The 24,363-nt window shown below is 55.9% G+C and overlaps 1 protein-coding gene across 2 annotated transcripts in view; it reads left to right on the forward strand.

Annotated features, from left to right (window-relative positions):
• MYO15A (myosin XVA) overlaps nt 1–24,363 on the forward strand; it is a 73,205-nt gene that overhangs the window by 14,437 nt on the left and 34,405 nt on the right. Inside the window, exons 3-29 of one of the 2 annotated variants that reach the window (XM_031011040.3) lie at nt 1,271–1,353; nt 1,956–2,019; nt 3,119–3,228; nt 3,563–3,637; nt 3,847–3,937; nt 7,600–7,605; nt 8,030–8,133; nt 8,259–8,322; nt 9,244–9,357; nt 10,015–10,176; nt 14,688–14,801; nt 15,398–15,456; nt 15,548–15,671; nt 16,569–16,664; nt 17,099–17,230; nt 17,795–17,920; nt 18,518–18,595; nt 19,501–19,649; nt 19,771–19,816; nt 20,003–20,127; nt 20,637–20,754; nt 21,062–21,237; nt 21,739–21,823; nt 22,548–22,601; nt 22,697–22,778; nt 22,852–22,982; nt 23,481–23,576. In XM_031011040.3, the coding sequence (XP_030866900.3) occupies nt 1,271–1,353; nt 1,956–2,019; nt 3,119–3,228; nt 3,563–3,637; nt 3,847–3,937; nt 7,600–7,605; nt 8,030–8,133; nt 8,259–8,322; nt 9,244–9,357; nt 10,015–10,176; nt 14,688–14,801; nt 15,398–15,456; nt 15,548–15,671; nt 16,569–16,664; nt 17,099–17,230; nt 17,795–17,920; nt 18,518–18,595; nt 19,501–19,649; nt 19,771–19,816; nt 20,003–20,127; nt 20,637–20,754; nt 21,062–21,237; nt 21,739–21,823; nt 22,548–22,601; nt 22,697–22,778; nt 22,852–22,982; nt 23,481–23,576 (2,664 nt within the window). Of the gene's footprint in view, nt 1–1,270; nt 1,354–1,955; nt 2,020–3,118; nt 3,229–3,562; nt 3,638–3,846; nt 3,942–7,599; nt 7,606–8,024; nt 8,134–8,258; nt 8,323–9,243; nt 9,358–10,014; nt 10,177–14,687; nt 14,802–15,397; nt 15,457–15,547; nt 15,672–16,568; nt 16,665–17,098; nt 17,231–17,794; nt 17,921–18,517; nt 18,596–19,500; nt 19,650–19,770; nt 19,817–20,002; nt 20,128–20,636; nt 20,755–21,061; nt 21,238–21,738; nt 21,824–22,547; nt 22,602–22,696; nt 22,779–22,851; nt 22,983–23,480; nt 23,577–24,363 lie in introns of both variants that reach the window. The other variant, XM_031011041.3, reaches the window with a different exon arrangement.

Below are 24,363 nucleotides of genomic sequence, written 5' to 3' on the forward strand. Positions count from 1 at the left end.
CCTGGCGGAGCAGGCAGCCAGCCGGGCCCAACAATGGCAACTGGGGCAGCCTGGCTGCTGAGGGGGCCCTGGCCCCGGCGGCGGGTGCCCCGCGCTGTGTGGGCTGCAGCGTTGCGGGAGCGGGGCGCAGGGCGCCTAGGGGTGAGGGGCAAGGATGCCTGGGTCCTCCTTACCCTGGAATACGTGAGTGGCTGAATTATTCAGGGTCTGCGGCTGCTGGCAAGCACGTGGGCAGATGGGTGGGCCGGAGGCCAGGGCCGAAAGGGTGATACTCACTGTGCCCTACTTAGCAGTCCAGCGACAGGCATGCAGGGTTCCTTCCTGGTGTCCTCTTTCCTCGCCTGCTCAGGGTGCAGCTGGGATTGGAAAGGCTGAGGGTGTACACATGTGTGCTCCCAGTCATGTGGATCCTGCGCAGGCCTGCATGCCTGAGCATGTGTGCAAGTGTGTACCACGGCCAAATGATGAAAGCTAGTGTATGAGGTCTGAGCAGATGTGGCATCCCTGGGGGTCAGGGTTGTTTGCCCACCCTCTGCCCGTGTGCACAGACGTGTGCTCACAGAGGAGACCCTGCAGCCCAAAGGTGGCATCAGGACTTCCATTCACCAGATCCCCAGGGTAGGGAGGGACCCAACTGTGCGCCCAGATGTATGTGCCAAGTGGACAGGTAGAGCATGTGCCTGCACACCGTGTGCCTCCAGCCGGGCCCCACAGGCCTGCGTATGTGCCCACAGGCCTACAGGAACACCTGTGTGCCTGGGAGTTGTATGAGCTGTAAATGCCATTGAGTGTGGGTCCATATGCAGGTGTCCACACATTTTCCCCAGGATGAGCATGGGGGTGTGGTGCTAAGACAGTCTCCATCTCTGCCCTCCTAGAGGCCCCATGCACCAGGTCACAAGTGTCCTTTGAGTTGTCACACAAGCCAACATATGGGGTCTGCTGGTGCTGGAAGAGTTGCGGTTGGGAGGGAGCTGGCCCATGCACCCATGTACCTGCATATGCCTTTGCTCACCCCCTAGGGCAGGACACTTGGGAGCTCATGGGAGGGCCTGCCTGGGCACTGAGGGTATGCGTGTGTCTCATGTGTGAGGGTCGCATGCAGGTTCTGGGGGCCACAGCATTCTGTAATGAGGAGACCTGCAGGACCCACCTGGCCTTGGGGTTCCCTCCCCAACAATGGTAGCAGGCCCCAGGTATGACCAAGCCAGGGGTCAGTGGGGGAGGGGGGTGCCCTTCAACCTGCAGACACAGCCTCTCTCTCACACAGATGCACTCCATCCGCAACCTGCCATCCATGCGGTTCCGTGAGCAGCACAGGGAGGATGGTGTGGAGGACATGACACAGCTGGAGTGAGTGGGCAGGGCCGGCGGGGTCAGCAAGGGGTCACCATGGAGTCCCCACCCTCCCAGCCAGAGCAGCTCCTCCTGCAGTTGCCTCTCACCTCCCAGGACATTTTCAGAGCCTCAGTCATGAAGTGTCACAAAGACTAAATGTGGTGTGCTTTGTGAGTTAGACGGACTTTGGTTCAAATCCTAGCCCCACCACTCACCAGCTGGCAGACGTTGCACAAATCGCTTTGTTTCTCTGCACCTCAGTTTCTCATCCACAAAATGGGAGTGGGATGGCTGTTGTGAGGATGCCAGCACATTGGAGGTACTCAAAACATGAGGGCCGTGTTGGTCAGCATCATTGTCTAATCACAGTGATTACGTAAGAGTGTCCCCCAAACCCCCAATGAAGTAGGTACAATGATTATCATACCCATTGGACAAATGAAGAAAAAGGCACAGAACAGAGAAGTAATTTGTCCAAGGTCTCCTAGCTGGTTGGTGTCAGAAACAGGACTTGAATTCAGGCCTATCTGATCAAGGCACTGCACTGAGTTGGGGAGGGAGACCCATGCCAGAACCAGCCCTGGGGGCACTGACGGCTTCTCTCTGTGCCCTTCTAGAGACCTCCAGGAAACCACTGTGCTGTCCAACCTCAAGATTAGATTTGAACGGAACCTCATCTACGTAAGGCCTGGGGCTGGCCCTGCCCTGGGCCTAGGTCAGGAAGGCAGCTGCCTCCTGGGGCCGGGTGGGACGCACAGATTTCTCTTGTGGGCCCTAGCCCCTGTGGCCTCTGCCTAGAATGCCAGAGCCTAGAACTAAAATCTGAAGTCTTAAAACACAGTCTTAGAATGGTGGATGCCAGAGGCCGGGCACAGTGGCTCACGCCTGTAATCCCAGCACTTTGGGAGACCGAGGCAGGTGGATCACGAGGTCAGGAGATCGAGACCATCCTGGTTAACACGGTGAAACCCCCTCTCTACTAAAAATACAAAAAAAAAAATTAGCCAGGTGTAGGTGGTGCACGCCTGTAGTCCCAGCTACTTGGGAGGCTGAGGCAGGAGAATGGCGTGAACCCCAGGAGGCAGAGCTTGCAGTGAGCCTAGATCACGCCACTGCACTCCAGCCTGGGTGACAGACAGAGCGAGACTCCATCTCAAAAAAAAAAAAAAAAGAATGGTGGATGCCAGAGGCAGAAAGCTGGAGACGGAGAATCCAGAAATATGTGACACCCCCACTATCTGGGACCTGACAGATAGAACTTCCAGAGTCCTAGAATCCATAGACCTGGACCCCAGAGTGGGGATGGCCAGAGGGGTCAGAGGGGGGCCTCTGACCTGAGAATGACAGAACAGAGGGCCAGGGGCTCAGTGCCAGTGTGGAAGACAAGGACACCCAGAAGGGCTCTGGCCACATCAGGATCCCCTGAGTTCCCCAACTCCTCACTCTAGGCAGTGGAGGTTTGCCCTCAACGGGAGCCAAAAGTTCCTGGAGCCTGGGCCCAACCTTGAGCAAATGAAGTAGGCAGGAGCCCACCCAGGATCGTGGCTGTGGGGTTTGCTCACTCCAGACTCCTCTCAGCTCAGCCTGGTGCAGTGCCTGAGATTCCACTGTTAGAGCACATAGCCCAGCTAGCTGAGAGGGCTCTAGATGCGAATCCTGAGTCCAGGCAGCCAGATATCTGTCCGGATGGAAACAGGGAGCCAGGCTCCCAGCATAGGGGAGGGAGGGACATAGAGGTCTGCAAGAAGCCACGACGCTGAGGCCACCGTCTGCCCAGCAGACATACATTGGGAGCATCCTGGTGTCGGTGAACCCATACCAAATGTTTGGAATCTATGGGCCGGAGCAGGTGCAGCAGTACAACGGACGGGCCCTGGGAGAGAATCCCCCGTGAGTGTCTCGGGGGCGCTGCCCTGGGGCCTCTTGGGCCCCTCTTTCCCCTGCTCTGGGAGCCTGGATCCCGGCTGCACCTCAGCCATGAGTCAGAAGTAATGGGGAAAGGCAGCCCACCTACTCAATCTGACAGTCTCTCCCCAGGCAGGGCCGCAGCTACAGGTTGGAGGCCACTGTCATTCAGACCAGGATGGGGGTGGGAGCATTCCCCCAACAGGGTGAGGGGTGGGCAGGATTGGCTGTTTGGCTGGATACGGATGGTCCCTGCCCAATCCCTGGGAGGTGTGGGAGCTTAGAGGCAGGGGCCAGCTCTAATGACCTGTCTCCCCAGGCACCTCTTTGCTGTTGCAAATCTCGCCTTCGCCAAAATGCTCGATGCCAAACAGAACCAGTGCATAATCATTAGGTGAGTGGGCTGCCTTTATGTGGGGGATAAATGGGGGACCTTAGGTAGCAGGCCTGCATCTGGCCAGAACTGCTGTGGGACTTCGGAAGATTGCCTGGTACCTCTGGGTTGGCCCACCGTACATATCCTCTTGCTTCATGATGGGAGTCAGGGTGCCCCAGAAGAGGCAGTGAAAGGTTGGAGCTCACTCTGCCCCTTTGCTCGGTCAGTGGAGAGAGCGGCTCTGGCAAAACTGAGGCCACCAAGCTGATTCTGCGCTACCTGGCCGCCATGAACCAGAAACGGGAGGTCATGCAGCAGGTGAGTCTACCTGTCTCCCCAGGACCCTAGGCTGAACACCCTTTGATAAGCACACCTCATGTACTACCCAAGAGGCAAGGCTCCTTGGCCCACCAGGAAGATGAGGAGGCTGAGTTCCAGAAGGGGGCCTTGCCCAGGGCTGCTTTTTCTGCCACCCTTCCCAGGGGTGTGCCTGAGGGGTGAGAGTTCCTGCCTGCCTGTGTTTCTGTGGCAGCTCCTGCTTCCAGCCCTCCGGGTCCAGTTCAGAGTGGAGACCACATAGGGAAAGGGAGTCCACATAGGGAAGGGGAGTCATCCCATCTCTCCCACCTGGCCTCACCTTCCTGGTCATGGCCCTGGGGCCACCATATTCTCACACCCAGAAGCTATGCAGCCCCCAGCGGTCAAGAGGCAGGGCAGGCCTGAGTGTGGGTTAGTGGTGGGGTGGGGGAGGCAGTAGATGCCAGGCCAGAGTCTGAAGGATTGGAGCTTTGCTGACAAAGACAGTGCTAAGCCCTCTGAGCCTGAGAATGGTAGAACTGCATCCGTTCCCTCAGTAAAGATCTACTGAAGACCTACTGTGTGCCAGGCCCAGGCTAGGCACTGGGGAGGGGTAGCGGCAACTCAGGCAAATGTTCATACCCTTATGGGAACTTCATTCTAGTGGTGGAGGTGGGAAGAAAAAAAAAGATCTATATATATATATATATTGTATATATATATATATGTGTATATATATATATATATATACACTTATATAAGTAAATTATGTGTATGTGAAAGGGTAGGTGGTGAGTTGTGGAGGAAAAAAGTGAAGAGAAGGGTGGCGAGTGTTGGGGGTTGCAATCGTAAGTGTGGTGGTCAGGGTAGGCTGTACTGAGAAGACAAGAGAGTGGACTCTAGGAATGTCTAGGGGAACAGTGAAGAGGCAGAGGGAGGAGCGCCTGCACTTTGAGGTGCAAGCAGATTGGGTCCAGGTACAGGTCAAAGCCAGCCAGCAACCTACAGAGAAAACAGACTGGGGTGTGAGAGGGAGAACTGTCGGAGGGTGACCCCAGACATTCGGTCTGAGCCACAGGCAGCATGGAGGCAGGCTGGGCAGTGGAGGAGGAGCAGGTTTGTTGAGAAGAGGTGTCTGCTAGGCATCTACACAGAGATGGCAGGGAGGTGATGGATGCACCACCAGCCTGGAGCTCAGGAGAAGGTGGGGCTGGCCTGCCAGCTCAGACTCCAGAACCACAGACCCAGACTTCCCCAACCCTGGGGCCCACAAAGGTTTCACATGGCACAATGTCCTAGCCAGGGGCGAGCCCAGCAAGGTGATCCTGGGGACGTAGGTGGAGGCTGCTCAGGCTTTGCAGTCAGGTTCCAGCCTGGCCTGGCCCCCTCTGATGCCTGCCTTGGCCTGCCAGGCTCTCCCATCCCAGCCCAGGCCTCCTGATGACCAAACAGATCATCCCTTGCTCCAAGCAGAGTTTTCAAAACCTTTCAGGTCAGACTTGTGGAATGACTAGGTAGGTAGGCAGGGAAAGAAGTAAGTGTACCTCATGCACCTCCTGTGGCCAGGCACAGTGCTGGGTTCCTTCAGTTATCGTCACACCGGAGCTTTACGGCAACACTGGGAGGTAGGTACACTTGCATCCATTTATAGATGGGAACACTGAGGCCTAAGAAGGGAGGAGTGAGGTGGTGCAGGAGCTGAGATTTGCAGTCCATGGCAGAGAGCTGTCAGGGAGGACGGATGGAGCTGTGGATGTGGCTGAGTCTGGGAGTTTCTGTGTGCCAGGCACACAGAATGTGTGAGGATATGCCTGCCAGCTGTGATGACCATGGGGCTCCTTTCCTAGACATGGCTCTTCCCTCCTCAGATAATTGAACAGTCCAGTTCAGTTTTAGGCATGGCTGGGTCCAGAATCTTAAACAATGTTTCTTGTCTTGGCTCCACCCTCCCCCATGTATAGGCATCATCCTCAAACTGTCTCCTATTGGTCAGCAAGCTGGCACCATAATGATCAACCCTCCCAACATTTCAGAAATGAAACATTCAGAGCTCCGTCTCACTGGGCAAGTTTTGGTCATATGTCCTCACTGGAACCAACCACGTAGCACAGGGAATGCTCTGCCCTGACTGGCTAAGGCCTGGACCACAGGTTCCACCCCTCTGGTGTTTACCCACTCCATCCGCTGGCTTTATGCCCTGCTGTATGCTGGGCACCAGGAACAGAGAAGCAGCCAACCTGTCCTCAAGGGCTTCCCAGACTAAGGGATAGTACACAGGAAAGCCCAGGCAGACCTTGACTTATTGAGCAATCACAGGCCAGCCCCATCCCTCTCTGGACCTCAGTTTACTCCTTTATGCAATGGGTGCAGTATTTCCTGGACTAAATGGGACAGATGGAGGGAACTGGCCCCATCCCCAAAATTACAGGTATTGTTTCTGTGGTGACTGGACCTCCTTTGCTTCTTCCCTAAAAGATTATCCTGAGGAAGTGCCTCAGCTGAAGAAAGTGCCACATACACACTAGGCCCATGCTTATCACTCAAGTGGACTCTGGAGTCCCTGGGCATGTCATTTCACCTCTCTAAGCTTCAGTTTCCTAATCTGCAAAACAGGAGTGATATTAGTACCTACCTCATAGGATTGTTAACAACAGCATTATCAGGGCAATGTGTCTGGCACACAGTAGGTGCTTAAATAGGTGGGAGCTTGTGATCAGCCATGGTCACCCCTGGGCAGCTCTGCCCATGAGATGGTATTCCTTTTGTTTTTGTGTTTTTTTTTTAGACAGTCTCACTCTGTCACCAGGCTGGAGTGCAGTGGTGCCATCTTGACTCACTGCAATGTCTGCCTCCCGGGTTCAAGCAGTTCTCCTGCCTCAGCCTCCCAAGTAGCTGGGACTACAGGCGCCCACGACCACGCCCGGCTAATTTTTTGTATTTTTAGTACAGACAGTGTTTCACCATGTTGGTCAGGATAGTCTGGATCTCTGGGCCTCGTGATCTGCCCACCTTGGCCTCCCAAACTCCTGGAATTACAGGCGTGAGCCACCACGCCCAGCCGATGCTATTCCTTTTTCCATCCCTTTAGCAGATATTTTTGAGAGCCTATTAAGCACCAGGTCTGTGTAGACGCTGGGGACTCAGAGATGTGCAAACAGTAGATCCGTGCCTGTAGGATTTGACATTCTAGTGGGGAGACAGACAATACCCAAGAAAATAGAGAGTTTGCCAATGGGGCTGAGGGCTACTGGAGAGAGAATTCTGGTGGCCTTCCTGTGAGAGGTAAGGGGTGGGGGGGTGGGGCATGCAGGTGCGTGGGAGCAGTGACTTCCAAGCAGAGGGAACAGGAGATGCCAATGGTCAGAGGCAGGAGTGGGCCTGGGTGTCAGGGAACAGTGAGGAAGGCCAGGGAGGATCCTTGGCTGGTGGTAGCCATGGGGGTGGGGAGAAGAGGACATCCCCAGAGCTGTTTGGAAGGCAAACTCAGCATATTTTCATACCTTGGAGACCCCATGGCAGTCCCCAAGCCTGGACCCCTGGGGTCTCTGAGCCTCACAGGTTTTTACTAGTCCCTCCCGGGTCTGAGGCTCCTAGTCTCCTGGAGAGAGTGGTGGTCGGTCCTGCTAGTGACTCCATTCTGTTCTTGTCTCTCTCTTTGTCCTCCCTCCTGGACGCTCTTGAAGATAAAGGTACTCAGTGTGTGTGTGTGTGTGTGTGTGTGTGTGTGTGTGTGTGTGTGTGTGTGTCTGTCCAGGAAAATGCATGTGGATGTGCCTGCTCCTGTGTGGGTAGAGGGACAGGCAGGAAAGGACATCCAAAGGCCTGTCCTAGGCCGGGCTGGGGCTTGTGTTCAGGGGCTGCTGTGGGGGGCTGTGGAGGCTGGAAGGGGGAAGCATGGGGCTTGCTGTGTGGGAGTTGGGCAGCATGGGGTGGGAAACACTGGGGGGCACTGGAGAGACCTCAGGATTCTCTAGGGAGCCCACCTCTGGTCATCTCTCATAAAGGGAGGTCCTTGGGAAGGCTCATGTCTGGGTGTCCCCAGCTATGCCCCCCACCCAGGCCCCCAGAACAGTGCCTAGCCCCTCAATTCCCACATCTCCTTCTGGAGTCCAGATCCTGGAGGCAACACCCCTCTTAGAGTCCTTCGGTAATGCCAAAACTGTCAGGAACGACAACTCCAGCCGCTTTGGGAAGTTTGTGGAAATCTTTCTGGAAGGGTGAGTTGGGACAGTGGAGGGCCTCCCAAAAGCCTTGCAGTGTCTTCCATGTCCCGCCACAGCCCCTCGGAGCCAACACCAGCCCTCCTACCCCCACTGAGAGCTGACTGTGCTCCCCACCCCAGGGGCGTGATCTCTGGTGCCATAACCTCCCAGTACCTGCTTGAGAAATCCAGGATCGTGTTTCAGGTGGGCCACCCCCTCCCAGGCCTCTGTGTTGGGCAGGGTGGGGGTGGGAGGTACAGATACTCAGAGCCTGGCCCCTGGTAGGGCTAGGTAGACGTCAAATTAATGAACGAATACATGCGTACATGTGTACATGTGAGCCCAGGACCTCCCCTCCCCAACCCTCCTCCAGCCACAGTGGCTCCTCCCTGCCCCGCAGCACACAGGCACGCTCCTGCCAGGGCCTTTGCACCTTCTGTTCCTTCCCTCAGGAGCACTTATCCTTCAGGCACCTGCTTGGCCAAACCCCTCACCTCCTCCAAGTCTCCCCTACAATTTCACCCACTCAGGAAGCTCCCCATTTAAAAACCCAGCCCCTCTCCATCCCATCAGAGCCCCTACCCCATCCACTGCTTTATTTCTCTCCAGTGTACTTTTCCCTGCCTCATATATTTTATGTTTTAAGCAGTTATTTGCTGAGTGTCTGTCTCCCTAGCTAGCAGGTGGGCTCCATCAGGTCAGGGGCTTCTCTCTGCGTTGTTCCCCACTATGTCCCAAGGGCCTAGGACAGGGCTTGGTGCACAGGAAGTGCTCAGCCATCAAGAAGCTCTGTGTGTGCACATGTGGGCTATGGACACACATGTATGCAGGTGTGTGTGGCCGGTACACATAAGAGAAGACGCGTCCCTTTTCTCTTATTTCTCCTAACCAAATAAAATCCCACCAGAACCCTCTCAAACTTCAATCATACCAGGGCACCTCTGCTTCTGCCCTCACCCGCAGCTGGCACCAGGCTGGGAGCCTCACCCATCACAGAGGCACGTGTTCTCATCTGCAGCCCACTGTGTGCATGTGCATTTGTGGGCAGGCTTGGGCTTGTATGTGTGCCTGGGGGTCACCTAGGTAGGTGGCTCCCTTCTCTGTGCCCACCTACCCACTCTACAGGCCAAAAACGAGAGGAATTACCACATCTTCTACGAGTTGCTGGCTGGGTTGCCTGCCCAGCTCCGGCAGGCCTTTAGCCTGCAAGAGGCTGAGACCTACTACTATCTGAACCAGGTGAGTGCCAGCAGGCATCTGAAGGCCCCTGGCCCTGGTCCTCCCACCCCGACGCCCCTGACTGGGCCTTGGGAGCCGAGTTGTGAGTGATGGAGTGTGAAGGTGAAGGAGATCTGGGGAGGGTGAGTTTGGATTTAAGACATCTCATGGCAGTGAGGGGGACCAGGAGTCTTCTGGGTCCAAAGCGGAAGCAGGAAAGGCCTACCTGACTTAATTTCTCTGGAACCTGGAACAGAACCAACCAGTCTAGAGTTTCTACACTTCCCCCTCTGTGCCTCAGTTTCCCCACCTGTAAAATGGGGACAACATAGTACCACTTCGCAGGGATGTAGTGAGGCTTAGATGAGGAAATGCATGTAAAGAGCTTAGCACAGGGCCTGGCATGCAGTACATGCTCAGTAAACACTTACTACTCTTTTCATTACTATCACTGGGCAGCTGCAAAGGTCAACAGGTGACAACCCCTGCCACACATTGCACTTAGAATCTATGAACTCCGTCCTCAGCCGTGCTCAGAGCCTCCGTGCCCATGAGAGTGAAATGACAGCTTGAGTGACCAACTCAGGCCACCACACTGCTGGTCAGGGCAGAGCAGGACCTGTAGGGCTCCCCAGCCCCACCCAAGCTCCCTGACCCTCAGCCTCTGCCCTCATGCAGGGTGGGAACTGTGAGATAGCAGGAAAGAGCGATGCAGATGACTTTCGCCGGCTCCTGGCTGCCATGGAGGTGTTGGGCTTCAGCAGTGAGGACCAGGACAGCATCTTCCGCATCCTGGCCTCCATCCTGCACCTGGGCAATGTCTACTTTGAGAAGTATGAGGTGAGGGGACACCACAGCCTGCCATGGGGCCCGCACCCTCTGGACTTGGCCGTCTTTTCCAAGGCCTTCTCTGTTTCCCTTTCAGATTACACTATGCACACATCACTTGTTCCTGTTTTTTTCTTTTTTCCTTTGGGGTTGTTCATCTTTTTCCTCCTTATATATATTAAGGAAATCAGCCCTTTGTGTCTGATATGAATTGCAAATATATATTCCAGTTTGTCATTTACGTTTTAACTTTGTTTACAATGTTTTTTGGTGGGTTTTTATTGGCGGGGAGGGGTCTCACTCTGTCACCCAGGCTGGAGTGCAATGGCACAGTCTTGGCTCACTCCTGTTGGCTCACTGCAACCACCGCCTCCCAGGCTCAAGTGATTCTCCTGCCTCAGCCTCCCGACTGGCTGGGATTACAGGCACACACCACTACCGCCCCACTAATTTTTGTATTTTTAGTAGAGACGGGGTTTCACCATGTTGGCCAGGCTGGTCTTGAACTCCTGACCTCAAATGATCCACCGGCCTCGGCCTCCCAAAATGCTGGGATTATAGGCATGAGCCACCGCGCCCAGCCCTTTGGTGTTTATTTTATTTTATTTTATTTTTATTTATTTATTTTTCTTTGAGATGGAGTCTCGCCCTGTCGCCAGGCTGGAGTGCAGTGGCGCAATCTCAGCTCATTGCAACCTCTGCCTCCCAGGTTCAAGCGATTCCCCTGCCTCAACCTCCTGAGTAGCTGGGACTACAGGTGTGTGCCACCACATCCAGCTGATTTTTGTATTTTTAGTAGAGATGGGGTTTCATCACGTTGGCCAGGATGGTCTCGCTCTCTTGACCTCGTGATCCGCCCACCTCGGCCTCCCAAAGTGCTGTGATTATAGCCGTGAGCCACCGTGCCCCGGCCTGTTGCGTTTTTTATGCAAATTGTTTTAAAATTCTTTTTAGATAGTTCATTTATCAATATTTTCTAGTACATTTAAATTTTATATTTGAAATTTTAAACTTTTTTTTCATTTTTGGAGAAACTTCCTAAAATTGTAACAGCCTTCTTCCATAACTTTTTCTAAGACCTTTTATGGATTTTGTGAGTTTTAAAAAACATTTAAATCTTTGATCCATCCAAATTTATCCCAGTAAGGTGTGACGTAGGAATCCAACTTTTTTCCCAGGTGGTTACTCAATTGTCCTAATCTCTTGATTTGAAAAATACATCTTTATTAGCTGGGTATGGTGGCTCATGCCTGTAATCCCAACATTTTGGGAGGCCAAGGCAGGTGGATTGCTCGAGCCCAGGAGCTTGAGACCAGCCTAGGCAACATAGCAAGACCTCATCTCTACAAAAAAAAATTATTTTTAAAAAAGAAAGAAAAATACATCTTTGTCATGTGCTAAGTTTATATATACATTTATGTCTAATTCCAGACATTCTATTGTGCTTTGTTAATCTATTTATGTACTGTGTCTATGACTACATTGGTTTTTTTCTTTTAATCGGCTTTTTTTTTCTTTTTATTTTTTGAGACAGGGTCTCACTTTATGGCTCAGGCTGGAGTACAGTGGCACTTTCATAGCTCACTGCAGCCTCAACCTCCTAGGCCCAAGCAATCCTCCTGCCTCAGCTCCTGAGTAGCTGGGACTACAGGTCTAGGTCCCATGCCCAGCACATTTTTTAGACAGGGTCTCACTATGTTGCCAGGCTGGTCTTGAACCCCCTGCCTCATTCGATCCTCCCACCTCAGCCTCTCTAAGTGCTGGGATTACAGACATGAGCCACCGTGCCCAGCCTGTTTCTGTTTTTTATTTTTTTGAGACGGAGTTTCACTCTTGTCGCCCAGGCTGGAGTGTAATGGCGCGATCTCAGCTCACTGCAACCTCCGCCTCCTGGGTTCAAACGATTCTCCTGCCTCAGCCTCCCAAGTAGCTGGGATTACAGGCACCCGCCACCACGCGTGGCTATTTTTGTTTTTTTGTTTTTTTGTTTTTAATTTTTTTATTTTTTTTTATTTTTTATTGATCATTCTTGGGTGTTTCTTGCAGAGGGGGATTTGGCAGGGTCACAGGACAATAGTGGAGGGAAGGTCAGCAGATAAACAAGTGAACAAAGTTCTCTGGTTTTCCTAGGCAGAGGACCTTGCGGCCTTCCGCAGTGTTTGTGTCCCTGGGTACTTGAGATTAGGGAGTGGTGATGACTCTTAACGAGCATGCTGCCTTCAAACATCTGGTTAACAAAGCACATCTTGCACCGCCCTTAATCCATTCAACCGTGAGTGGATACAGCCCATGTTTCAGAGAGCACAGGGTTGGGGATAAGGTCACAGATCAACAGGATCCCAAGGCAGAAGAATTTTTCTTAGTACAGAACAAAATGAAGTCTCCCATGTCTACCTCTTTCTACACAGACACGGCAACCATCCGATTTCTCAATCTTTTCCCCACCTTTCTCCCCTTTCTATTCCACAAAACCGCCATTGTCTTCATGGCCCGCTCTCAATGAGCCGCTGGGCACACCTCCCAGATGGGGTGGTGGCTGGGCAGAGGGGCTCCTCACCTCCCAGTAGGGGCGGCCGGGCAGAGGCGCCCCTCACCTCCCGGACGGGGCGGGTGGCCGGACGGGGGGCTGACCCCCCCCACCTCCCTCCTGGACCGGGCGGCTGGCCGGGCAGAGGGGCTCTCACTTCCCAGTAGGGGCGGCCGGGCAGAGGCGCCCCTCACCTCCCGGACGGGGCGGCTGGCCGGGCGGGGGGCTGACCCCCCCACCTCCCTCCCGGACGGGGCGGCTGGCTGGCCGGGCAGAGGGGCTCCTCACTTCCCAGTAGGGGCGGCCGGGCAGAGGCGCCCCTCACCTCCCGGATGGGGCGGCTGGCCAGGCGGGGGGCTAACCCCCCCACCTCCCTCCCGGACGAGGCGGCTGGCCGGGCGGGGGGCTGACCCCCCCACCTCCCTCCCGGATGGAGCGGCTGGCCGGGCAGAGGGGCTCCTCACTTCCCAGTAGGGGCGGCCGGGCAGAGGCGCCCCTCACCTCCCGGACGGGGCGGCTGGCCGGGCGGGGGGCTGACCCCCCCACCTCCCTCCCGGACGGGGCGGCTGGCCGGGCAGAGGGGCTCCTCACTTCCCAGTAGGGGCAGCCGGGCAGAGGCGCCCCTCACCTCCCGGACGGGGCGGCTGGCCAGGTGGGGGGCTAACCCCCCCACCTCCCTCCCGGACGAGGCGGCTGGCCGGGCGGGGGGCTGACCCCCCCACCTCCCTCCCGGACGGGGCGGCTAGCCGGGCGGGGGGCTGACCCCCCCACCTCCCTCCCGGACGAGGTGGCTGCTGGGCGGAGACGCTCCTCACTTCCCAGACGGGGTGGCTGCTGGGCGGAGGGGCTCCTCACTTCTCAGACGGGGCGGCTGCCAGGCGGAGGGGCTGCTCACTTCTCAGACGGGGCGGCCGGGCAGAGACGCTCCTCACATCCCGGACGGGGCGGCAGGGCAGAGGTGCTCCCCACATCTCAGACGATGGGCGGCTGGGCAGAGACGCTCCTCACTTCCCAGATGTGATGGCGGCCGGGAAGAGGCGCTCCTCACTTCCTAGATAGGATGGCGGCCGGGCAGAGACGCTCCTCACTTTCCAGACTGGGTAGCCAGGCAGAGGGGCTCCTCACATCCCAGACGATGGGCGGCCAGGCGGAGACGCTCCTCACTTCCCAGAGGGGGGTGCGGCCGGGCAGAGGCTGCAATCTCGGCTCTTTGGGAGGCCAAGGCAGGCGGCTGGGAGGTGGTTGTAGCGAGCCGAGATCACGCCACTGCACTCCAGCCTGGGCGCCATTGAGCACTGAGTTAACGAGACTCCGTCTGCAATCCCGGCACCTCGGGAGGCCGAGGCTGGCAGATCACTCGCGGTTGGGAGCTGGAGACCAGCCCGGCCGACACAGCAAAACCCCGTCTCCACCAAAAAAATACGAAAACCAGTCAGGCGTGGCGGCGCGCGCCTGCAATGGCAGGCACTCGGCAGGCTGAGGCAGGAGAATCAGGCAGGGAGGTTGCAGTGAGCTGAGATGGCAGCAGTACCGTCCAGCTTCGGCTCGGCATCAGAGGGAGACCGTGGAAAGAGAGGGAGAGGGAGACCGTGGGGAGAGGGAGAGGGAGAGGGAGAGGGCTATTTTTGTTTTTTTAAGTTTTTTGAGATGGAGTTTCACTCTTGTTGCCCAGGCTGGAGTGCAATGGCACGGTTTCGGCTTGCCACAACCTCCACCTCCCGGGTTCAAGCGATTCTCCTGCCTCAGCCTCCTGAGTAGCTGGGATTACAGGCATACGCCACCACACCCGGCTAATTTTGTATTTTTAGTAGAGACGGGGTTTCTCCATGTTGGTCAGGTTGGTCTCGAACTCCTGGCCTCAGGTGATCCACCCGCCTCAGCCTCCCAAAGTGCTGGGACTACTGGCATGAGCCACAGTGCCCGGCCCTGTTTTTCATATGAACTTTAAATTTAGCCTATCTAGTTCAAAGCACATTCCTGTTGGTATTTTGCATAGACGGATGCACAGGAGGTGGCCTCAGTGGTGAGTGCCCGAGAGATCCAGGCCGTGGCAGAGCTGCTGCAGATCTCCCCTGAGGGCCTGCAGAAGGCCATCACCTTCAAAGTGACCGTGAGTCTGTGGGCATCTGGCCTTCGAACAAAGCTTTCTACCAGGGCCTGGACAGAGCTGCCTTGTGCCGATCCTTTGTGGGCAGCCTCTCCCTCTCTCCTCCTCTCTCTGTCCCTGGGTCAGGCATGGAGGGGAGTAATTTCAGACCCCAAAGATATTTCAGATTCCAGTCTCAGACTGTTGCATAGGCTGTTTCCTCTACCCGGAATGCTCTTCCTCTTTTCACACCTACTCATCCTTTAAGACCCTATCCAGGTATCCCCTCCTCTAAGAAGCCTTCCCTAATCTTTGGACGGGTCAGTGCCTCCTCCGGTCTTTCACAGTCCTAGGCCCATTCTCCCTTCCCAGGGTTGATCTCATTGTATCTGCTGATGCCTCTGTCTCCCCCATTAGACCTGCAGTCCCCACTACTACCAGCATTGCCAGGCAGAGTCAGAGTGGGGGCAGGGGTGGTCCTGCCTAGTCTCTGTGTGCACAGTCACAACATCCCTCCAGCCTCCCTTCTCCATGATCCCACTCCCTTAGTCCCCTGGGGGCTTTCTGGAGGCAGAGTAGCCAGCCTGATGTCATCACTCAAGGGCTGTGCCCCTCCCTAGGAGACAATGCGAGAGAAGATCTTCACGCCCCTAACTGTGGAGAGCGCTGTGGATGCCAGGTGAGGCCACGCCCTCCCCTGCCTGAGCTCCGAGGCCCAGCAAGCACCCCACCACAGTGTCCTGCTCACACCAGCACCACCTCTGCTCCAGGGACGCCATCGCCAAGGTCTTGTATGCACTGCTGTTCAGCTGGCTCATCACCAGGGTCAACGCGCTGGTGTCCCCAAGGCAGGACACACTGTCCATCGCCATCCTGGACATCTATGGTTTCGAGGTGGGGCCGTGTAGGAGGCTGAGGGGCGGGGGACATAGGCAAGGTCTCGCCTCCCTCAGGCGTCTCGGGCTGCCCTTCCCATCCCTTTCTGTGCCTGCAGCAGGTGCCATCCTCCCTTCATGGACCCCTCCCTGTCACCATCTCCCTTGTCTCCTTCCATTTTCTTTACTCACCACAAGTACTCCCAAGGCCTCTGGGCCAGGCCCTGTGCTGGGCAATACCAGCTGCCCAGAAAGGACCAGCCAGGGCCCTGCCCTTGGGGAGCTTCCAGGTGAGGCTGGGTGGGGAAGACTTCCTGGATGAGGATGAGACACTCCTGAGACCCAGCAAAGGCACTGTAGGTGCAGGGAACAGAATATGCAAGGGCTGGGAGGGGTGGCGGGTCATGAGGTCTGGGACTGGACTTCGTGTGTTGGGGGGTGACTCTTGTGTGAGTGCACAGCAAAGGAAGTGGTGAGGGACAGGGCAAGATCACCATGCAGCCATCACAGGCACTCACGTGGCACCTGTTATGTGCCAGGTGCTGTTTAAAGCACTTTGTTAATTCACTTCATCCTTACAGCAACCCTATGAGGCAGGTACTGTCAGTATCCTCATTTTACAGATGGGGAAACTGAGGCATGGGGCTGTTATTCAAGGTTATGTAGCTAGAAAATGGCAGAGCCAGCATTTGAACCCAGGCAGAAGGCCCCAGAGCCTTGGCCTTCAGGCACTGCCTGTGCTGTCAGGACAGAGCCTGTCAGATTCTGTCCTGGGTGCAGCTGGAGCTGTGGAGGGTTGTGAGCTGAGGGCCTGTGGCTGAGCTCCAGCTTTTTGAAGTTGCCACCAGGGAAGGTAGGGGCAAACAGGCTGGTGGCCAAGGAAGGACCAGTCCCAGCACCCCCATCCACCTGGCAGGACCTGAGCTTCAACAGCTTTGAGCAGCTGTGTATTAACTACGCAAACGAGAACCTTCAGTACCTTTTCAACAAGATCGTCTTCCAGGAGGAGCAGGTGTGTGGGCCCATTAATACTCCTGTCCCTGTCTTGACTGGCCAGTGGACCTCCTTGGAGACAGATGAGGATATACTGGTTGTTTAAGGGCAATTCTGACATCAGTAGACAGTAGAGGGAAAGGCATTCTAAGCTGGGGACCAGCCCATGGGAAGGCCTCTGTTCTGGAGGGAAAGGTGCTGAGGTGCTGTGCTCAGAGAGGAGTCCCCTTGGTGGGGGTCCTTCTTCTCCTCTACTGGGCTGTCCCAGGCAGAGGGAGCAGCAGGACCCTGAGTTGGCTCATGCTGCCTTATTAGGGGGTGAGCTCCCTGTTCTGGGAGGTATGCAAGCAGAGGTGCTGCTGGCCAGGCTCCTTCAGATTCAACATGGGAGGGAGGGTGGGTGGGCCCTGGACAGGGATGGGAGGTTGAGCTCCTGCTGCCCACTGCCTGCAGGAGGAGTACATCCGTGAGCAGATCGACTGGCAGGAGATCACCTTTGCTGACAACCAGCCCTGCATCAACCTCATCTCACTGAAGCCTTATGGCATCCTGCGGATCCTTGACGACCAGTGTTGCTTTCCCCAGGTGAGCCGCAGGCACTGTGTGAGCCTAGTCAGGTCACAGATCTCTCAGCCTCATGTCCTCATCCCACCCTGACTCCTTCATTCCTCTCTGCTCTGGCCTGAGTCAGGCAGTGGGGGGTTGGGACACCCGACCTACTATTCACAACCTGGGGGGATTGAGGCCAGATGGGCAGCTGTGGGTGTTCAGAAGAGAGGCTACACCAGTCTGGAAAGCCACAGAAGGTTTCCTGGAGTAGGTAACCTTGGGATTGGGCCTCAAATCCTGATTGCAAAACACAAGGGTGGAATGGCAGTGAGATCAATAGAGCGCAAAGGCAGTTGGCCTGGAGGGGAGGCAGTTAGGAGCTCACCCAGCTACACCTATCTTCAAGGGACCACTTAGGCCTCCAGTGCCTAGCTAAGGCACTCGCCTTCTGACCCAGGGAGATGGGCAGCCATGGGAAGCTGTGAGTTGTTCCTCTCTGGTGCTCAATTGGGAGCAGTCGGGGATAGTGAGGTTGCCACCAGGCCAGGAACAGGGTGTCCAGGCCTCCTGCCCACCCACTGATCCCTAAATTGCCCCCAGGCTACAGACCACACCTTCCTACAGAAGTGCCACTACCATCATGGCGCCAACCCGCTCTATTCCAAACCCAAGATGCCGCTGCCTGAGTTCACCATCAAGCACTATGCAGGCAAGGTCACCTACCAGGTGAGCCCCAAGACAGTCGGCCTGGCCGCTGGTGCTGCAGTGCTGCTAGCTGTTGGAGACACAGAAGCACAACACTGGCCCCAGACATTCACAGCCAGGTCCAATTCTGGCTCTGCTGTGCCCCAGCTCTGTGACCTTGAGCAAATTGCTTAGCCAGTCTGAGTCTCAGTTCTCTCACTTGGAAAATGGGGTAATAATAGTGCCCAACTCATGGGGTGGGTGTGAAAAATGTAGGGTGGGTTTGATAAAGAGTAGCTCATCAATAGTGACATCACTGTGGTCACCCTCATCACTATTATCTGAGGCACATTCCTGCCCTGGAGGTGTCTCAGGCTAGGATTCCATGCCTCTGTCCCCATCCGGGCCTTACTTTTCTCATGTGTAGAATGGGCACAGGACAATGTCCTTCACTGAGGGTGAGGCCAAGACCCAGGTTGGTCATGAGAAGCCATGGCGAATGCTCCCCTCCCCCAGGAGTAGCGAGAATGGTGGGGGCTGGAGGGGTGGGGACCATAGAAGTGAGGAGGATCCAGTCCCTCCTAGGAAAGACAGAGAGGCAGAGGCCAGGATTACCCAGGCCATTGTTCCCCTTTTCAGGTGCACAAGTTCCTGGACAAGAACCACGACCAAGTGCGCCAGGATGTGCTGGACCTGTTCATACGGAGCCGGACACGGGTAATCCTCGCCTCCCACCACTCTGGCCCTGCCCCCAGGCATGTCCCCACCCCCACACCCAGCCTGCCTTCAGGCCTGGGACCGTGTTGCCACGTCCTGGCTCCGCTTAGCTTTGGCCAGACAAAGACAAGGGTGGCCTGGACACCCTGTTCCTGGCCTGTTCCCACCTCGCTTGGCTCCGCCCTAAACCTAGCGCCTCATCCTGATCCTGTCCTCTGGCTCCCCACAGCCCCAGTGGCTAGACTCTGACCCCGCTCCCAGTTCTAACCCTGTACCCCACCAGCTGTGGCCTTGCCCTGTACTTACCCCACTCTGGGCCCCACCCCATTCCCTGGCCCATTCTTTCCTGGCTTCTTGCCAGACCTGTTCCCCCAGTCCCACCTTCTGGTGTTCTCAGTTTCTCCCACCCCACCCATAAGGCCCCGGGGAAGAGCTTGGGGGACCAACTTTGGGTTCCTTGAAGGCTTGGGGAGGCCCTGCATCCCAGCTACACTACGGCCAGCAGATGGCCCTATGACAGAGCACAGGCCTGGTAACATCACCTCCCCTATCTGGCCCTCCGCTTCCTCCTGTCAACTGGGCAACCTCCTCATGAGGTCATAGCCAGAGTTCACAACCATGTATCTAACAGGCCACCTTGGGGCCAGGCACACAGTCAGTAACTGTGTGTTCCTTAGACTGAAGGGGAAAAAGCCAGTTATGGGATGGATCCCTTGGAAGATGCTGAGCCCCACCTGTTTTGAGAAGCATGCAAGCCAGGATGACAGAGGCCTTGCAGAGAGAACAGGGGTCCAGTTAGTCTTCAGATCCCCCTGGTCCGGAGATTTACTCCTGCTCTCTGTTCCTCCTCATTTCGGTCTCCCGGACCCTGCCTGTCTGTTTTCCCTGCCCCGACCCCTGCCCAGGTGGTGGCACACCTCTTCTCCAGCCATGCCCCACAGGCTGCCCCTCAGCGCCTGGGCAAGAGCAGCTCCGTCACTCGGCTCTACAAGGCGCACACTGTGGCCGCCAAGTTCCAGCAGTCACTCCTGGATCTGGTGGAAAAGATGGAGAGGTGGGGTGGGGGGCAGGTGGGCGGAGCACCCAGCCTTATCCTTAACCCACCTCATGACCCTCAGAGGTTGAGCGCCTTCTTTTTCTGAGGCCTCATGCTGTCCTCTTCCTGCCACTGCCAGGTGTAACCCCTTGTTCATGCGTTGCCTGAAGCCCAACCACAAGAAGGTGAGTGAGAGCTGAGGCCTCTGAGAGAGCCAAATCCTCCTGCCCATGCTGTGTGACCTTGGGCAAGTGGCTTGGCCTCTCAGGACCTGCATCTGCCCAGCCTAGCACTGGGAATATTCACCATGATAATGCCCTTTGCACATGGCTGAGCCAATGTGCAGACTCCCTCTCTGGGCATCCCTACAGGAGCCAGGTCTCTTTGAGCCAGATGTGGTAATGGCACAATTACGCTATTCAGGGGTGCTGGAGACCGTGAGGATCCGCAAGGAGGGATTTCCAGTGCGCCTGCCTTTCCAGGGGTTCATCGACAGGTATCTTGGTTATGGTAGTTCCTGAGCTCTACAAATTCCTGCCCAACTCCCCATGGCCCCAGGAATACACAACCCAGGCAGTACTGGGCTTGCCATGCACAGTTGCTCAGGTTGTACACTTCACAAGGCTACCACATGCTAACTGTTAATGTGGTAGATACATTTATTGTTTTGTCTTTTTTTGTAGTTATATGTTGTATAACATATAATATGTCTAATCAACGCTCCGTGTTATTAGAATGGTTTTAGTAGTTATAATGACAAGTTTCCAGCAGGTGGCAGTCAAGTGTCCTGTTGTACTGAAATCATCTATTGTAACAATTGTCTGACATCCAGAAGTAAAGAGTCTTGAGGATGGAGTGCCTTTTTTCAGATTAGAATAAACTATTTGTGGAGCCACCACTGGGACCAGGCTTTTTGGACACCTGGCTGGGGGCAGTAACCCCATGGTCTAGCAGGCACCTCGGGTAGGTCTCATAGCCCCAGACTAACTTTGGGCCCCCTACCAGGTACTGCTGTCTAGTGGCCCTCAAGCATGACCTGCCGGCTAATGGGGACATGTGTGTGTCAGTGCTGAGTCGCCTGTGCAAAGTCATGCCAAACATGTACCGTGTTGGGGTCAGCAAGGTGAGTCCTGCCCGACAGTCAGCCCTTGGAGACCCCAAGTTTGGGGGCTCCACAACTACTGAGTCAGAAATGTCCAAGCTAGAGACTGCCATCCCAGGAGCAACCCAGATGAGCTTGGGACATGGAATGCTAACTACCTGATTCACCAGCATCCTTTCTTCAACCTCTCCAAGTCCACCCCATCCCTCCAGCCCCGCTCCAGGAGGCTGCCCTGCCTATTCTGTCTCCACAGACTTCTAGAGAGGGAGGGGCCCTTAGTCCAGCCTCCTGGCTCCTATCTGCCTCAGTGCCTTCCTCCTGTCCTTAGCTGTTCCTTAAGGAACACCTATACCAGCTGCTGGAGAGTATGCGAGAGCATGTCCTGAATCTGGCAGCCCTCACTCTGCAGCGCTGCCTCCGTGGCTTCTTCATTAAGCGGCGATTCCGCTCTCTGCGCCACAAGATCATCCTGCTGCAAAGCCGGGCCCGTGGCTACCTTGCCAGGTGAGGCACAGAAAAGGCAGGATTCCTAGGAGACCTATGGTCAGGCTCGGGAGAGGTCACGCCTGAACTTAGGTGGTGAGCTCCTTATCCCTGGAGGCATGCAAGCTGAGGGTGGAGGCCTCTGCAGGAGAATGATCAGATTCTCTGTGTCTCTGCTTTTGAATACCCTTCCCAGCCAACCCCAGGCCCTTGTGACTGGTGGGTGGGAATCCATTCAGCCAAGAGGGGCCTTACCCTGCATTTCAGGGACCTGAGATTATAAGCTGCTGGGAAATAAATTATTCAGGCAGGTTTAATCCAGGCCTTGCTACTTAATTTGCTGTGTGACCTTGGCAAAGTCACTGCCCCTCTCTGAGCTCCAGTTTCCCTTTGAGCCAAAGGACCCCAAGAGTGAGATATGGGCACTGGCTCCCAGGCCAGGCTGGCAAGGGCCTCTCTACCTTTTGGTCACCCTGTCACCCTGTGGCCCCAATCCCTGACCTCCCCACTCCCCCAACCCAGGCAACGCTATCAGCAGATGAGGAGGAGTCTGGTGAAGTTCCGGTCCCTGGTACACGCATACGTGAGCCGCCGACGCTATCTCAAGGTATAGGCCCTACCCTATCTGGGTCCAAGGGGACAGCAGGGAAGGGGAAAGGCACTTAGCACCCAAGAGGAGACTACTGGCGTCAGGCAGTCTTGGGTTCAAATTCTGCCTCTGCCACCCACTAGCTCTTTAACTTTGGCCATTGTCTATCCTCGATTTTCCCATCTACCCCTTGGGATTGTGGAGAGGGTTAAATGAGATGTTGCATTGAAGGATTTGGCCTGGTGCTGGGTTCACAGTGGGGTCTTCGGGAATTGAGGGCCATTAGAATTTGGCGACCTGAACGTCACTGGGTATGGTTTTGCTCTTACCTTCATGTCTTGACCCACTGTCATGTAAACCAGCCACCAGAAAGACAAATGCAGTTCCCAAAGCAATGAAGCAGTAGGTAGCCTTTACTGAAGGTGGCGCTACAGAGGAGGGCTTCCCATGACACAGTGCTCAGCCACCTCCCAGAAATCCTCCTTGTGTGTCTCTTTCCCCAGCGTTTTTCTCCCTCCGCTTGCCTCTGTTTCTCTCTTGCTCTCTCCTTTTCCCTCCCCTTTTCTCTGGCCAACCTCAGCCTCCCGCCCCACCTGTGGAGTGGGGCAGTCACGTCCACACAACAGGCAAGCTGCCCCCCTTGCTTGAGTGTGGCCACCTTGCGTAAGCTGGCCTGGCCTGCCTGGGTGCCCGTCGTCACCTCTGCCTGCCACTCCCCAACCTGACATCTTCTCTTCTGAAGCTGAGGGCAGAGTGGAGGCGCCAGGTGGAGGGGGCGCTGCTGTGGGAGCAGGAGGTGGGTGTGGGTCTGGGTGGCAGCAGGGCCAAGGAGGGAGGCTGGCAGGTGGGGATGTGGCAGGCCTGTCCCTGTCCCATGCACTGTCCCTCTAGGAGCTGAGCAAGCGGGAGGTAGTCGCTGTGGGGCACCTGGAGGTACCGGCTGAGCTGGCTGGGCTCTTGCAAGCAGTGGCAGGTGGGTCAGCACCAGGTGGGGGGAGGGCCCAGGCAGATCAGAGCAGGCACCGCATTCCCTCCTCTTTCCACAGGCCTCGGGCTGGCCCGGGTGCCTCAGGTGGCCCCTGTGAGGACTCCTCGACTCCAGGCTGAGCCCCGGGTCACACTGCCCCTGGACATCAACAACTATCCTATGGCCAAGTTTGTCCAGTGCCACTTCAAGGTAAGGGCTAGCTGAAGTCCAAGGCTCCCTGGCTGATAGGCGCTGACCAATTAGAACGGACATTGTCCTTGCCCTGGGGCAGGCTCCTGGCTGTGCCCTGTGGTGTTGGGTATGAGCCTTTTAGTTGCTGGATCATAGGGAATCTGGGAGATCCCTGAGGTCTGGATAGCAGTGGAGAGCCCTCAGGGGCTCGGGCAGGGCTGTTTACCGCCAACCAGTCTGGAAATATTTCAGAAATTGAACAACTGGTGGAGCCATAGCACGTCAGCCCAGCTCTGATTTCCTCCCCTTGAGATGAAGGTTTATCCTGTCCCTACCACCGACTTGCTGAGGGCCACTGTGGTGGCCCCTCACCAGCCCTCAGTTTCCCCATCCATACACTGAGTACCAAAGCCCCTGCCTCATAGGCCTTGGAGCCCCATGTGGCACAGAGCAGTGGATCCAGATGTGCCTGTCAGTCCCAGCTCTGTCTGCTCATGTGCCTGCCCTGTGTCTTAGGAACCTGCCTTTGGGATGCTGACAGTGCCCCTGAGGACACCCCTCACGCAGCTGCCAGCCGAGCACCATGCAGAAGCCGTGAGCATCTTCAAGCTGGTATGGGGTCTGCCCCAGCCCACCTTCTAATTCTTAGCCCCTGGCCCTGAAGCTGGGCCATGAGGCTCCCAGTCTTCCCAGCCCTCCCCAAGCCCAACCCATGAGCCCCACACCTCTTCCCCAAAGGACAGACTTTTATGTCAGAGGGGGAAATCTGGCTTCCTCTCTGAGGACTGGTGGCTTTTCTTCTCCCAGCCATCTTCCTGGCAAAAAAAAAAAAAAATTCTGCGTTGGAGCCTCTCAAGGACACCAAGAAGGGACCCAGATCTTCTCCTTAAGGACTTCTCAGTCTGAAGGGGGAGGCAGAGTTGACCCAGCCAGTGACCACCAGTATGGACAGAGGGAAGCACCAAGTCTAGGGAGTCTGATGGGGCCACTAATTCAGCCCTGGGCAGGGCCAGAGAGGGCTTCCTGGAGGAGAAGGCATTTGAGCTGGAGGGGAATTTGCCAGGCAGGGAGAGTGGAGAAAGTACACAGAGAAAAGGAAATTGGTGTGGTCAGAACAGAGTCAAGAGGGCAAGGGTGAGACTGGCCAGTGAGGCCTTGATTACAGACCCAGAGCTTAGATTTCATCCCAAGGCACCTAGGGAGCCAAGGCAGGTGCTTCCACGGGAGGGTTGTGGTCATATCTGAATGTTAAAAAGAACCCTCTGCGGCCTAGATAGAGCAGGAGGTGGGGGCTGGCTGGAGGCCAGGGGTGCAGGGAGGGGGCTAGGGCTGCATGGGGAGCTCTAGAAGGTTCATGAACAGGAAAGATGACACATACTTTGGATCTTTAGTTTTCCCA

The sequence above is a fragment of the Gorilla gorilla genome, chromosome 4 (assembly GCF_029281585.2).
Source record: "Gorilla gorilla gorilla isolate KB3781 chromosome 4, NHGRI_mGorGor1-v2.1_pri, whole genome shotgun sequence".
NCBI classification, from domain to species: domain Eukaryota; kingdom Metazoa; phylum Chordata; class Mammalia; order Primates; family Hominidae; genus Gorilla; species Gorilla gorilla.